Source organism: Anabrus simplex, chromosome 1 (assembly GCF_040414725.1).
Source record: "Anabrus simplex isolate iqAnaSimp1 chromosome 1, ASM4041472v1, whole genome shotgun sequence".
In the NCBI taxonomy this organism is placed as follows: Eukaryota; Metazoa; Arthropoda; class Insecta; order Orthoptera; family Tettigoniidae; genus Anabrus; species Anabrus simplex.
This window is the reverse complement of record NC_090265.1, coordinates 1,241,334,150-1,241,350,068: the sequence shown is the minus strand read 5'-3', so window position 1 is coordinate 1,241,350,068 and position 15,919 is coordinate 1,241,334,150. Positions and strand designations below refer to the sequence as shown.

The following is a 15,919-nucleotide window of genomic DNA, read 5'->3' as shown; positions in this document are numbered from 1 at the left end:
AATAGGCATATGACATTGTCAACTACCCAAGACTATAGTAGAAAGTGTAGGTACCAATCAACAAAAGACTGTCATCTCGCAAAGTTCATTGGCACATTCCTCCAAAACAGAAGATTTTTGTAAGTCTTTAAAGCAAGAAGAGTCAGTGAATGTCACAAAAGATTTGCCTACCTCAAAGTAGTATGATGGCCGCAATCCTATAAAAGAAGTATATGAATGACCAGCCTGTCTCAATGAACACCAGAACCTTTTACACAGACAGCATAGCTGTAGCTGCTCAGTGTAAGAGCTTCACTAAGGTTGAATCCACGCTAATAAAGGCACTTGAGGACCAGTCTCACTACTGTGATGCCAGCTGACTGAAGTTGAACCTCAGCAAGATAATACACTGAAGAAAATGGAAATTGCAACACCCAGAAGGAGTGGTGCTACATTGCTGCAATTGAACATGCAGGACGAGTGTTCGGTTTTGATTTGATGATTACACTTTCAGGTCCCTCTGACTGCAAGTTTGGACAACAATCAATACAGGATGTGCCCACCACGAGCTGCAATACATTGATGAATTCGTCGAGGCATGGAGTCAATAAGGTCCTGGATCGCTTCCTGAGGAATTGTGGCTCATGCTTGCTGCACTGTTGTTCCAGAGTTGTGGGTTGTGGGTGGCTGAGAACGGTTGGCCAGTTGTTGACCCATCATGTTCCACACATGCTCAAAAGGACTAAGGTCCGGGGATCTGGCGGGCCATTCTAAGGTTGTGATGTTGTGTAGAGCTTCTCTGGTGATGCGTGCAGTGTGAACGCAGGCATTGTCCTGCTGAAACATCCCATTAGCAATGTTCACGATCATAGGGACAACCACTGGATTGAGTACCCTATCAACGTACTGTCGAGCAGTCATAGTGCCCTCAACAAGCACTAATTGTGATTTCACATTAAAGCCAATAGCTCCCCAGACCATAACGCTTAGTGTTGGTCCTGTGTGCCTCTTGACAATAAGATCTGGGCGGCCTCTCTCCCCGGTACGTCGGCGCACACAATTCCGGCGATCACTGCAGGGAAGACAGAAGCGCAATTCATCACTAAAGACGACCCTATGCTATTCGTCGACCCACGTCGATCTTTCTCGACAGCAGGCCAGCCTTACATGTCGCTGTTGTGGGGTCAATGGAACACCTTCTGCAGGAACATGGGCTTGTAAGCCAGCTGCATGCAGGCGATTACCAACTGTTTGTTGTGTAACGTAGGGTGCCACAGCTGCTCGAATTTGCGCTGCTGTTGCATGGGGTTCCATCCGGGCCATCCGAATGATGCGGCGATCCTCTCTCACAGTTGTCTGTCGCGCTGGGCCTGTGCCAGATCTACGAGTGTGGGTACCTTCATTTGACCACTGCTGCCATACACGTTGTACCGTAGATGCCTGTTGGCCAACACGTGCAGCGACAGTCCTTAGCGATAATCCAGCCTCACACAGCCCAATTATCCAAGCTCTCTCAAACGGCAACAGTTGTTGATAGCGTGCTCTTCTCTGTCGTCGAGGCATGTTTGACAGGGAACACTTCACTGCACAGACTGCAAGTCAACTACGCTACACCAGAGTCCTTAATCTGGAGTTGATTCCTCCGGGACCAATCACGTGGGGAGACCTGTAGCAACAATCCAATGGGTCTGAAACTTTGATCACTTACATATGTATATAGCATCATTCCATACCTTGAAAATCAACACAAACGACCAATGCCTTCATGGTGTTGCAATTTCCATTTTCTTAAGTGTAATAATGGCGTATGGCTTCCGGAGAGGTCTGGTGCAGGTCTTTTTCTAGTAGACGGCCTATTAGGTGACCTGCATGTCTGTGAAGATGAGGGCCCTACCTAGGATGATTTCTAATGTTTGAATATGCCACACATACCCAGCCCCCGAGCCATTGGAATTAACCAATTAAGGTTAAAATCCCCGACTCGGCCGGGAATCAAACTCGGGACCCTCTGAACCAAAGGCCAGAACGCTGACCATTCAGCCAACGAGTTGGACACCTCAGCAAGACAAACACGTGAACATTTAACCTATGCAACAAGGAGGCAAGAAGGGAGCTCAGTATCAAATGAAAGGGGGAAAGATTGCAGCCCTATCCAACTCCCAAACACCTCAGCAGCATCCTGAATTGGACTTAGTATGGTAGGGCATGTGCCAGGATCTGCTACACCTAGAGATCCCAGCAGCTACATCACAGGCATCTGATCCATTTTATGCATTTTGCAGCAGAATATGCAGCACCTGTACAGGAGGCTTCAACTCATTCAAAACAATATAACTTGAAAGCTTTTCAGTCTATCAAGAAAACTAATGATAACCCTACAACATACCAGTGAAGAAAAGAAAATACACACTATCAAACAAAGAATGACATGTTTCATTCTATGAAAACTATCAAATCACTTCAAATCATGCGTATAAATGTACAATACTGTTTACGTTGCAAAAACTTGTTAATGATTGACAGTTGGTGATATTATGAACAAGTAATAACAAATTATCATTGTACTAGTACTCCACCATCACATTATTAACTTATCAAAATGTTTTCATACTTATCTATGCTGCCAATAAATAATCCGTCACCTTCAGCAAACTGCTTCCAGACTGCAGTTGTGGCCTTGCCCAGTGTTGGTAGCTAAGCAGAGGGGTGAGTGGAAATTTCTGTGTTCAACAAAGTCTGTTCTGTACAGGGGGGAGGGGAAATAGGGAAATGTTATGGGTCATGATTCTGTCCACTAGAGAGGGGAGGGGTATGTTGCTTCATCATGTTATAATGTATTTGTGTATTAGGCAGTAAAAGCAAGTTAATGATTTTGGTTAAATAAAGGTATTGAAATGAATAAAGATTATCTTGTAAACCATTACTTTTTGTGATAAATAATAACATAAAAACCTGTCTCGAGTGACAAAAGGGGCTGCATTTACTACAGATAGGAATATCCTAACTCACATTCCAGACATTTAAATCAGAGTAACCTCCTGTGTGATTCATTAGATGCTAATGCAAAAAGTGTAAAATGTTATCCAGAAGTTAATTAAGCAGAGCAAAGAGGGGGGTATTTTAAAAATGTGTATGATCATTCAGGCTGGTTTGGTTAGCTCTTTGTATTTGGAATTTTGTCTTGGAAAATCCACGTAAGGGGGTGAATTAATTGAAAAATTAGTTGAATTCTTTGTATGAGGATACTTATATCTCAAAAACTAAAGATGTTACCAAAGTGAAAATTAGTATTAGGAATATGCTTTAAAACTAAAGAAACACGCATTTTGGGAGGAAATTAACTTGGGGACGGGGGTGGTGAAGAAGGAGTTTAATTCCGTTTAATGAGGATACATATATTTCAAAACTGAATATGTTACAGTCGTGATAATTGGCATTTGGAAGCTCCTTTATAAATAAAGAAACACGTTTTTTGGTTTTCGGAAAATACACTTCATGCGGGAGGGTGAAAGGAAGTGAAAAAATTTAATTCAATTTATGGAGAAACTTATATCTCAAAAATTTAAGGTTACACACGTGAAAATTTGTATTTGGAATCTCCTTTCAAAATAAAGAAACACGTATTTTTGGAGGGGGAATCAACTTAATGGGCTGGGGTGAAAAAGGAGTTGAATTCTTCTTATGAGGATACTTATATCTCAAAAAGTGAAGATGTTAAGACGCATGAACATGTGTATTTGGATCTTCTTTCAAAGTAAAGAAATACGTGTTCTTTTGTCTTTGGAAAATCCACTTAAAGGGGTTGAATGAATTGAAGAATTAGTTGAATTCTTTGTATGATGATACGTATATCTCAAAAGCTAAAATGTTAAAGAAGTGAAAATTGGTATTTGGAATCTCCTTTAAAAAAGGAAACACGCTTTATGGGAGGGGGAATCTAGTTGCTTTACGTCGCACCGACTCAGATAGGTCTTATGGCGACGATGGAACAGGATAGGGCTAGGAGTGAGAAGGAATCGGCTGTGGCCTTAATTAAGGTACAGCTCCAGCATTTGCCTGGTGTGAAAATGGGAAACCACAGAAAACCATTTTCAGGGCTGCGGATAGTGGAGTTCGAACCTACTGTCTCCCGAATACTGGATACTGGCCACAATTAAGCGACTGCAGCTATCGAGCTCGGTAGGAGGGGGAATCCAGATAACAGGTAGGAAAGAGGGGGAGTGTGAAAAAGGGGTTGAATTACTTTTATGATTATACTTATATCTCAAAAACTAAAGGTGTTAGATGTAAAAATTAGTATTTGGAATCTCCTTTAAAAATAAAGGAACATGCATTTGTTTTTTTCTTTCGGAAAATCGACTTAATGGGTATGAGGTTGAAAATAAGTAAATAAGGAGTTGAGATATGTTTATGAGGATACTTTATCTTAAAAACTGAAGCTGTTACAGACGTGAAAGTTGGTATTTTGAATTTCCTTTCAAAGTAAAGAAACACGTATTTTGTTTTTTTTTGTTTTTGGAAGTCCACTTAAGGCGGGAGAGGGGTGGAAAGAAGTCGAGAAGAAGAAGTTGAGTTATTCTTATATAATTATATATAAAAAACTGAAGGGGTTACAGATGTACAGATATGAAAATTGGTATTTGGAATCTCCTTTAAAAGTAATAAAACACGATTGTTTTTTTCAGAAAATCCATTTAAGGAGTTGAATATCTACAGTATATATCAAAAACTTAACATGTTAGACACAATAAACTTGGTATTTGGGAAGTTCTTTAAAAATTTCAGGAACATGCACCTTTAAGTTTTCGGTGAATGCACTTACCGGGGGGTGAAAAGAAGTGAAAAATAGTTAAATTATTTTTTATGAGGACACTTATATCTTATATGTTTAACTCCTTTTTATGAGGATATATTTATTTCAAAACTGAAGATGTTACAGTCGTGATACTTGATGTTTGGGAGCTGTTTTAACGGAACTGGTACTGTTTGTTTTTGGAATATTCACTTGAGTGGGAAGTGTGAAAGGAAGTAAAAAATTGAATTCATTTTCTGGAGAAACACATATCTACAAACTGAAGGTTAGAGATGTAGACATTTGTGTTTGGAATCTCCTCTAAAAATAAAGAAACACACATTTTTTGGGTGGGAGGAAACCACCTTAACGGGTGGGGTGGAGTGAAAAAGGAGTTGAATTATTTTCATGATGATACTTATATCTCAAAAACTGCAGATGTTACAGACATGAAAATTAGTATTTGGAATTTTTATTCAAAGTAAAGAAACACATAATCTTTTGTCTTTGGAAAATCCACTTAAGGGGAGTGAATTCATTGAAAAATTAGTTGAATACTTTGTATAAGGATACTTTTATCTCAAGAATTAAAGATGCTACAGACGTGAAAATTATTATTCGGAATCTCCTTTAAAAATAAATAAACACGCATTATTTTGTGGGGAAGGGAATCAGCTTGGGGATGGGGAGGGGGCGGGGATGGTGGAAAAGGAGTTTAACTCCTTTTTATGAGGATACATTTATTTCAAAACTGAAGGTGTTACAGTCATGATAACTGGCATTTGGAAGCTCCTTTATAAATAGAGACACAAGCTTTTTTTGGTTTTTGGAAAATTCACTTAAGGGGGAGGGTGAAAGGAAGTAAAAAAAAGTCAATTCTTTTTTGGACAAACTTATATCTCAAAAACTTAAGTATACACATGTAAACATTTGGAATCACCTTAAAAAATAAGAAAACACGCATTTTTGGAGCGGGGAATCAACTTAACGGGCTGGGGTGAAAAAGGAGTTGAATTCTTTTTATAAGGACACTTATATCTCAAAAACTGAAGATGTTGCAGATGTGAAAATAAGTATTTGGAATCTCCTTTAAAATAAAGAAACATGCATTTGTTTTTTTCCGGAAAATTGACGTAAGGGGTGTGGGGTTGAAAATAAGTAAATAAGGAGTTAAAATATGTTTATTAGGATACTTTAACTTAAAAGCTGAAGCTGTTACAGACGTGAAAGTTGGCATTTTGAATTTCCTTTCAAGATAAAGAAACACATATTTTTCATTTTCGGAAAGTCCATTTAAGGCGGGAGAGTGGTGGAAAGAAGTGAAGAAGTTGAATTATACTTATGAATATACACTTATCTCAAAAATTGAAGGTGTTACAGATGTACAGATATTAAAACTGGTATTTGGAATCTCCTTTAAAAATAATGAAACAGATTTTTTTTGTTTTTGGTAAATCCATTAAGGGCTGAAAAGAATTGGAAAAGCGGGTGAATTTTTAAAATGAATACCGGCATATCTACATTATATATCAAAAACTTAACATGTTAGAGACAAGAAACTTGGTATTTGGAAAGTCCTTTAAAAATAGAGGAACATGTAGCTTTTAGTTATCGGAGAAGGCACTTAACGGGGAGTGAAAAGAAGTGAAAATTAGTTGAATTATTTCTTATGAGGATACTTATATCTTAAAAACTGAAGATGTTACAGACATGAAGGTTGGTATTTGGAATCTGCTTTAAAAATAAAGGAACATGTATTTTTGTTTCCAAATAATACAACTAGATGGGGTGTAGGGGTGGGGGAAGGATGGATCAAGGTATTGAATTCTTTTTATGGCAATACTTATGTATATCTCAAAAACTGAAGATGTTACAGAAGTGGGAATAGGTATTTGGAATCTCCTTTAAAAATAAAGAAGCATGTATTTATTTTTTTTCGGCTTGATAGAAGACTGTTTCTCACATGTACGGTTGTATGTTGCATGGTCATCTTAGCCCCGAAAGGTAATACCACAAGCATGGTTTACAAAGAATTTCTGGGCTAATTGAAACTCAATTTATTGGCAAGTTTTTATACTTTAGGAATTTTCAGACAATGTCTTAGTACAATGCCGAAAACGATTACTTTGATCAAATTACGAAATCCACGCGAGCGAAGCCACGGATAATTGCTAGTATGTAATATAAGAGTACAAAAGACACTGAAAGTTTAAAGTGCACAACCCAGCTGACCGTCGCAACGGAGCACACTTCTACACATGCACGCGATGGAAAGTACCACAAAGTGACTAAAATATCCCCAGAGCTGGCAGACAGCGAACTGAAAGTGTTGTAATAGACCGGAAAGGAGAGGCCCAAACTAAGATAAGGTGGAAGGAAAAACTGGTGAGATAACTTCTCAAAGTACTGAAACAAAAAAATAAATAAATAAATAAATAAATAAATAATCTGCAGTCAAAAAGCCGCGGCGGGTGTACTGGAGGGTTTAGGAATAGTGGGCACAGCAAAATTTTACGCATGATGGTCAGCACGTCAAAGAACAAGGCTACATGGTCTATGATGAAGTGTCTGGATTGGTGGCAAGTAGAAGCACCAGACAAATAGATATCACAGCCCTTAAACCAGAAAGCAAGTACGGAATGATCATTGACCCAACTGTGCGATTTCAACTGCATTCAGATTTTTTATTTATGATTGGTTTTACATCACATCACAGATAGGTCTTATGGCGACAATAATATTAATTTTGAGAAAACATTTCTACAGTCGATAGCAACGTGTGCATACGTTTTGCTTCTTAGTTCCTTTTCTTGCACAGTATATGAAAGATATTTCATATTCCATGCTGATATGATTTATTACATAGTACTTTTTATAACCTGTTAAGCAGATGGTAAACTGTGTATTGAAAAATGAAGTATACTTTATCTTAGTGGCAACCCTATAATTAGGGAAGTTATAAAATAATGGGATGAAAAATCTTCATAATTATTGATAATAGTATTGACAAGGTGGACTCATATCAGCTCCTGTTTTTCAGTGTAGTGAGATTGTTCAGTACTCATACAGACATTAAATATGTTACAAAATGAACTGAAAAAATATTTAATTACCAATTAAAGTGAGTACATGTAAAACAATGTACAAATATGTCCTATAACTATTTTTTCAATAAATGGGGAAAGCAGGGGTTCTCAGAGAAGGTGTAGTGCAGACTTGCTCTGGGACCTGTCTTGCATGGTTGGGGTGACCTCTGTTCCAGGAAAACCAAATAATACACAACACATGCATGTACAAAACAAACTTCTAAGAATAATTTAACTAATATTAAAAATATTACATAGCTCCGGCTGAAGATCTACCCATCTAGCTAGAGAACTTCGTGTTCGTTCACTTATTCTGCAATGGTGGGATACAATACACACTTATATATTTTTGCTGTATGACTAAACTTCTAATAAATCATGTTAACAATGCTCAAGGAGATGCAGAATTTATTAAAATGACAACAGTTTGGCTGTAGGTCACTTTAATACAATAATATAAAAATAATTACAAATGAATATGTAATTTTTAAATCAGATTTTGATCCTTTATCACATAAAGGATATTCATAGTATGGTAGGTATTGCTATACAATCCATTCCTTCCTTTGTTTGTTTATTTAGCTGCTCCTGTACATCCATGATTCATTCTAGTGCCTTCATCTTTGTCACTGGTAGCAACCAACTTGCTAAACTGCATACTGGAAATAAAAACAATTTTAGAATTAATCAGTTATTACACATAAAATATATTCTGCATTATAATGATATTCCTGAAGTTACAGCATTAAAATGAGTCAAGTGTCAATGATGGCAAACATCATTTTACTGACACTGCTCAGTTGCTGGAGAGTTCACCAAACTACAAAAATCTCAGACCTGCATGAGATCCATAGTTCAACGAATGACTTATGTGAATCTATGAAATTATTCTGGGTGGAGTTCTTCCTTGACGTTTCTATCACTTGCTCCACGCAAGTTTTAGATGATACTTATTTAATGTGCCTCACTGACTAATTTACAGCTGTTCAATTATACCCAAAAAAGTTCCTTATATAACCGAATATCCCCTGCAAATATTTTTTCAAAATTTGGGTTGTGGTTATTATTTGCATCAAGGTTGGTACAGTGTTCCTGATGTTCAGAAATCTGGAAGCTGATTTATTTAAACTCACTCTGGTGACAACTCTGTACATGCCAAAAGCGAGAAGCGTGCCTCATACAAATTACGCATATGTACGTTGGCATTGGTTTAAGCAGCAGGATACATTTAGAACGGCTGGTATGAGTTGCCATTAAAGGTCGTTTATGGTTAAAGGAAAGCTCCACATTACTGAAGAGATAGAACTAGTTGGCAATTGCACTGTTTGAAGATGCTGTGATGTGGACGAGAGTTGCATACATGATTCAAGGAGAAATGAAGCTCACCTTGAACAGACAAACAGTAACTACTGGGCATTTTGTGGATAAAAGCACATTGTGGCCTTAATTAAAGTATAGCTCCAGCATTTTCCTACTGTGAAAGTGGGAAAACACTTAAAGCCATATTCAGGACTGTCAATAGTGGGGTTCAAACCCACTATCTCTCAAATGCCAGCCTCACAGCTACATGATCCAAACTGTGTAGCCAACTCACTCTGTCAGTGACAACTCTATGCCCTATCTCACATAACCTGGGAGTCAACAATAAGAAATATGTTCACTGTGAACCATGTGTCCTTGCCATAGTGCATCCCAACATCCCAATGAAGCAGATAGCTGAGCCATAGGTTCAACCATATCTGATGGGTATCAGTCAAGAGACCAGAATAATGAATGTTTCAACGAAGAGGGTTAGCAGCCTTTTGGAAGTTGCAAGGGTGGATCTGGATGATTGACTGATACAGCCTTGTAATAATATTTAACATGGCTTAAATGTGTGGCCTGAAAGCAACAAAAGACTTCAGCCATAAATAACTCCCAAGGACACGCAGCTCTCTCTGTATGAATGATGTACTGATGATGACTTCCTCCTGGGTAAAATATTCCAGAGGTAAAATAGTCCCCCATTCAGATCTCTAGATAGAAATAAATGAGAGGGGGCAATCATTAGGAAGAAGAATACTGACGTTCTGTAAGTTGGAGTGTGAAATGTTAGAAGTTTGAAACATTGTGGTAGGTTAGAGAATCTGAAAAGGAAAATGGATAGAATACAGTTAGATGTAGCTGGTATAAGTGAAGTATGTTGGCAGGAAGAACAGGAATTTTGGTTAGATACTATAGAATTATCAACATAAAATTAAACATGGGAAATGCAGGAGTTGGTTTAACTCCATCCAGCCTAAGTGCAAGCACAGCTTGCAGCGGCCATAATTATATTCACATCGTGCTGTGAGCATAGCCCATTCTGGCGGCTACATCGTGTTTCTTCATGTATTAGTTATGAGAGTATTTCAACAGATAGCAGTATTATCTAAGTCAGATAATTTAGGATATTATCAACGAGTGTGCATTACTAGATGATGTCACTTCTCTCGACAAACAAGTGCATGATGAAAGTGATATTTTTTATATTTTATGTAACCATAATCCCTCATATCTAGAAAAAAACCAGAAAACTTTACTATTATGTAGATATTCTTACATATTTACGCAAACATGCTTCCAGTCATAAGAAAATGTAAGAGAGAGATTAAAATTCGTATTCGGATGAAAACAATATTTCCTCTTGTGCATAAAATTACAATTACATACCTACAATATCATCTTCACTCTAAATATTTTCGTTAAAATTGCCTTCCAAGCCACTATCATCACATAAAAATTATAACTATAATTTCATAGGAGGACCCATTTTCATTATTGTTGTTGCTGTTTTGTAATTGCAATGCACATTTTACATGATAAGTCTAGGGTAAATATAATAGTATTTTAGAAAACTGAAGTTACTTAGTAGTCAGATTTTCATTTTTATTCATGAAACAAGATATAACATATAAAGAATTTTAAAATCATAAGTGCCAACTGACATGAAACAATCATCATTTTTCATTACTAGATGCTTAAATAAGCACAAAGAAGAACGAATCATGCAATTATCTCCTATAGGTACAGAGATATCATTTCTTTAAATCCCTTAAAAATGCCCAGACCAGAATGTTTCTTAGCGATATTCAGGCCCAGACCGAAATGGGTTAGTAATGAATATGAAAATAGAGCAGCAAGTTAAGCTACCACGACCAGCATTAAGTACTGTTGTCAAGATTGAGAGCAGGCCGATGCCCACCACAACTGTGCAGGTCTGTATGCTTACTAGTTCACCAGATGAGGAAGAAATTCAAAGAATATATGAAGAGAGGATTTAATAGAATATCTATATTCACCTTTCCTACTGGTCCCTTTCCTCTTGTCTTGCCTCTTTTCTGTAATACTTCTCTGATCTCCATCTTCCTTCTGCTGATTTACCTGCAGTGACTCATACCAATTCCTCACCAATACCTCTCCTGGGCCCACTCCCTGAGGAAAACCTTAACCCTCATTTTCCTTGACTTTAAGACATTAGCCCACCTGTCTTCCACAACATCTCCCCTTCCTTCCCCTCCCTCTTGGTTACGTACCATATCCTGTACATTGACTGAGAGAGACCTATCTTCATTCTTGTCCTCCGTTACAAGTCTAACATTCTCCCTCACTCTCGCTACCTCTTCTCTCATCCTTCTTATTTCCCACTCACACCCCACAGTCCTTACACCTGCCTCCCTCAGCCATTCTTTTATCTCTTCAAAGAAATGTGAAATAATATGGACATATCAAAAGAAGTCATTGGAGTCATGAACTAAATAGACAATAGTAATCTAACTTAATTAGAGTTCCCCAATTTATCTAGAGAGGATCTGGAGCTTGAGTTATATTTATTATGACTATTTAGCGAAAGTATGTCAAGATAATAAAAGTGCATAATTACAAAACAAATCAAATACATAGCTATTAACAACCCTGGAGCCATGAGTCAAATAGTCAGTGTAACCTGCCAGTAGGCAGTGTGATGTCGATAATATAGTCCCAGGCTTGCCTCAAATTAGTTACTAGAATTTTTACTTGTATGCCACCTCCAGTGTCTTCATAATAATAACTTTGTGACTTATTAGAAAACAACACTTTAATTTCTCCTGCACAAATCTAGTACCAAACCTATCAGTTTCATTATATTTTGCTGTGTTTAATCCTCTAAAAGTGTTTCTTCATGTGCTGGCATCCTTAAGCTATGGCTAAACAAGCATTTTTAAATGCTGCACTTGTCCATTGAATAATGCAAGAAATATGCACATGGGAAGTGAAATATGATTTGGCTAGACACTACAGAAGTTATTGCATGATTTTGTATTACAAAGCCATCCTCAAGGTCACAATGCAGACAAATGGTTCATGCCCACAATCTTCCAGTAAAGAATGCAACTTTTAACAGATACATATACAATAAATAACATAGTGTACAAGCAAGAGGAAGAGGAAAGTTAAAATGAATGGTAAAATTCTGGAAGTGGTTAAAAGTTTTAAGTACTCGGGAAGTATGACCACAGAAGATGGAAAGATAACCGAGGAAATTGGGAAAAGAATACAACAAGCAAACAGCTTCTACCAGAGTGTAAGGGGTATTTTGTAGAACCAATATGACCCAAAGAAATCTAAGAAACTATTATATTCAACCTATTATGAACCCATACCAACCTATGCAACTGGATCATGGACTACAACAAAACTAGAGCAGAGTAGAATACAGGCAGCAGAGATGAAATTCTTAAGAGGTATCGAGGGCAAGACCAGAAAGGATAGAATTAGAAATGAAGAGATAAGGAAAAGGACAGGAATCTTGAAACTTCAAGACAGGATAGAAACAACAAAGCTAAAGTGGAATGGGCATATGATGAGAATGGGAGAAGAGAGAATGCCAAAAGAAGCTTTTTCAGAGAGGTTAATATGAAAGAGACCCTGAGGAAGACCCCGAAAGAGGTGGACAGATTCAGCGTGGGAGTGCATAGAAAAGAGGGGAGGAAAACCAGAAGATGTACTTAAAAAAGGAGAAGAGTGGTGGAGAGACAGGCAGTGATGGAGGTCCTTGATTCACAACCTGACCCGGGAAGCTAAGACTGGGAAATGATGATGATGATGATGATGATTGTACAAGCAACTGGATTTATTACCAGTTACAGCATGTTTCCACCACTTTATCTGTTATTTCTGTTTGCAACATTATCTATCAAACAATAATGAAACAATTGCCTTTGATATTATACTTCTGTCATGACTTTTCTCAAAACACTTAATTCCTTTCAAATTGCATGACAGCCCCACAACAAAGGTAACTATGATAAAAATTAGAGCTCTTGATCAATTAAAAATTTTGATCAGTTGACCAAATGACTTTAATTGATTAATTGTATGGTTAATCAAATTTTAATTGATTTCACATGCTATATGCTCGAGAAAAACACCTGGCATAACATATATTTTACCAGCAAGATACACGTGCTTCGCTACAGTATTATAATGAAATTTATAATTGAATGCTTAATGTTTTATATATGTATGTATGTTGGGTATTCAGCCGGAAGGCTGGTTTGATCCTGTACAGCTCCACCAACAGCTGTCATAGATAGCCTAGGTGTCACTGAAGAGGCATACTAGGGAAGTGAAGAGTTAGGTAGTTTCCCGTTGCTTTCCTCACTGAGCCAGAAGTTGCTATTGCATATCAGTCTGCCAAGCCCACTGAAATGCATGCACCAACCGACCCTATGAGCGATATTTTCACACCATTCAGAACAGGGATTGGCTGCATAAGGAATGGCATTACTGGCATTGCTCATACCTCGGTAACTTTCATATTGTCAAAGCCAAGGATGAGACTGAGACAGGTCAATGAAAGTAACAAATTTATTCTAGCCCGTAACAAATTTTTTCTAGCCCATACCAGAAGACCTAGTGCACTGTAAACACTACATCCCGCCAGCAAAGGCAGGTTTTATATATAATCTGTCAAAATTCACGATCTAACTCATTTTCTGAGAGAATACGCCAAAATTCATGATATGACTCATTTTCTGAGAGATTACAGCAAAGTTCCTTCCATTTTTCAATCTTTCCTTCCAGCAATCGTTTCTGTACTTCCCGGGCTAGGTCCAGGTATTCCACCCGGTCAGTTGGGTCCCTATACCTTTGGCATCTTTTCCTATAAGCATTTTTAATATGGATAAAATCCTCGAGGAGATCCAGAGTGGTGTCGTCTTGGATGCCTTGGCAGTACTGAACCCGCAGCCGGACTGCAATCGTAGTCATTAACTGATCACGACTCATTTCCAGCGCGGTCTGCACATTTTGACGATGGTCCAGAACATTATTATTATTATTATTATTATTATTATTATTACTATTATTATTATTATTATTATTATTATTATTATTATTATTATTATTATTATTATTATTATTATTATTATTATTATTATTATTATTGATGGTCTGGAGCCCACAGCAAAATGTAAGACCGCTGCTCGGCAGTAAATTACATCCGATGCCATTGTCATTGCTGACAATGTGACCAGCACCATCGCCGCGCGCAGATAAGTGCGCGAGATTTCTGGCAACACAAGTTATATACTTCCATGCATTATTGACCTTATTATAGGAGTGAACAATTGCATGGTCAATTTCATTCCTATCGTTTATTTCAAATGTGTTTACATTTTTATTTACATGCCAGGAGAATTTACTGTAATCTAACTTTAGGTTCTCCAAAGGAAAAGATGGCTCTTGAAAATGAACCCAGGAAAGATAAAAAAAATGATCAGTTTATGCAGTAAAATCAATTGGTTTTCAACTCTCTTTTCACCCCACCGCCGTTAAGTTGATTTAACACCCCCTCCCCCCCTAAAAAAAGAGCTATTACCTTATGTTTAAAGGAGATTCCAAACACCAATGTTCACGTCTGTTACCTTCAGTTCTGAGATATAAGTATCCCCATAAAAAGAATTCACGTTTTATTACTTCCTTTCACATTCCCCCCCCCCTCTTAAGTGAATTTCCCGTTAAAAAATACTTGTTTGTTTAATAGTAAAGGATCTTCTAAATACCAATTATCATGACTCTAACACTTTCAGTTTTTGAGATATGTGTCCTCATAAAAGGAATTCAACTCCTTTTCACCCATGCCCCCCAAGATGATTTCCCACAAAATGGCTTTTTTCTTTGTTTTTAAAGGAGATCCAAATACCTATTTTCACGTCTGTAGCATCTTTACTTTTTATTAGATGTAAGTATCCTCACACAATTAATACAATTAATTTTTCAATTCATCCACCTCCCCCCCTCATTGGATTTTCCAAGAATACATGTTTTCTTTAATTTTAGAGCAGATTCCAAATACCAATTTTAACGTCTGCAAAATCTTTCGTTTTTGAGATAATAGTATCATCATACAAATAATTCAACTAATTTTTTAATTTCCCTCCCCCGTTTAGGTGGATTTCCGAAAACCAATAAATACGTATTCCTTTATTTTTAAAGGAGATTCCAAATACCAAATTTCACATCTGTAACATCTTCAGCTTTTGAGATATCAGTATCCCAATTAAAAAGAGTTCAACCCCATTTTCAGTCACTTTTACCCCCTCCCCCCAACCAAGTTGTTTTTCAGAAAACAAAAAATACATGTTTCTTTATTTTTAATAGAGATAAAAATGCTATTTTTACTTCGGTAACATGTTAAGTTTTTGATATATACTGTAGAAATGCTCATTTTAAAATTTCACCCCTTTTTAGTTCCCCTTAAGTGGAGTTTCCAAAAACAAATCACCTATGTTTCTTTACTTTTACAGGAGATTCCAAATACCAATTTTTACGTCTGTAACATTTTACGTTTCTGAGATATACTGTAGATATAGGCTTTCTAAAAATTTCACCCCAATTTGTGACTCCTGTTTAACCCCCATTAATTGGATTTCCAAAAACAAAAAATGTGTTTCTTAATTTTGAAAGGAGGTCCTAAATACCAATATTCAGGTCTGTAATATCTTCTGTTTCTGAGATATAAGTATCCTCATTTAAGGTATTCAACCACTTTTTCACCCTT

At 37.1% G+C, this 15,919-nt stretch overlaps 1 protein-coding gene across 2 annotated transcripts in view; it reads right to left on the bottom strand.

The window, feature by feature from the left end:
* Nucleotides 1–15,919, bottom strand: part of LOC136858235 (synaptic vesicle glycoprotein 2A) — a 263,056-nt gene that overhangs the window by 23,115 nt on the left and 224,022 nt on the right. Inside the window, exon 12 of one of the 2 annotated variants that reach the window (XM_067137634.2) lies at nucleotides 7,450–8,516. The exons of the other annotated variant lie outside the window; for it this stretch is intronic. Within the exon in view, the coding sequence (XP_066993735.1) occupies nucleotides 8,461–8,516 (56 nt within the window). The 3' untranslated portion in view covers nucleotides 7,450–8,460. Of the gene's footprint in view, nucleotides 1–7,449; nucleotides 8,517–15,919 lie in introns of those variants that run through there. 2 annotated transcript variants of the gene reach the window in all.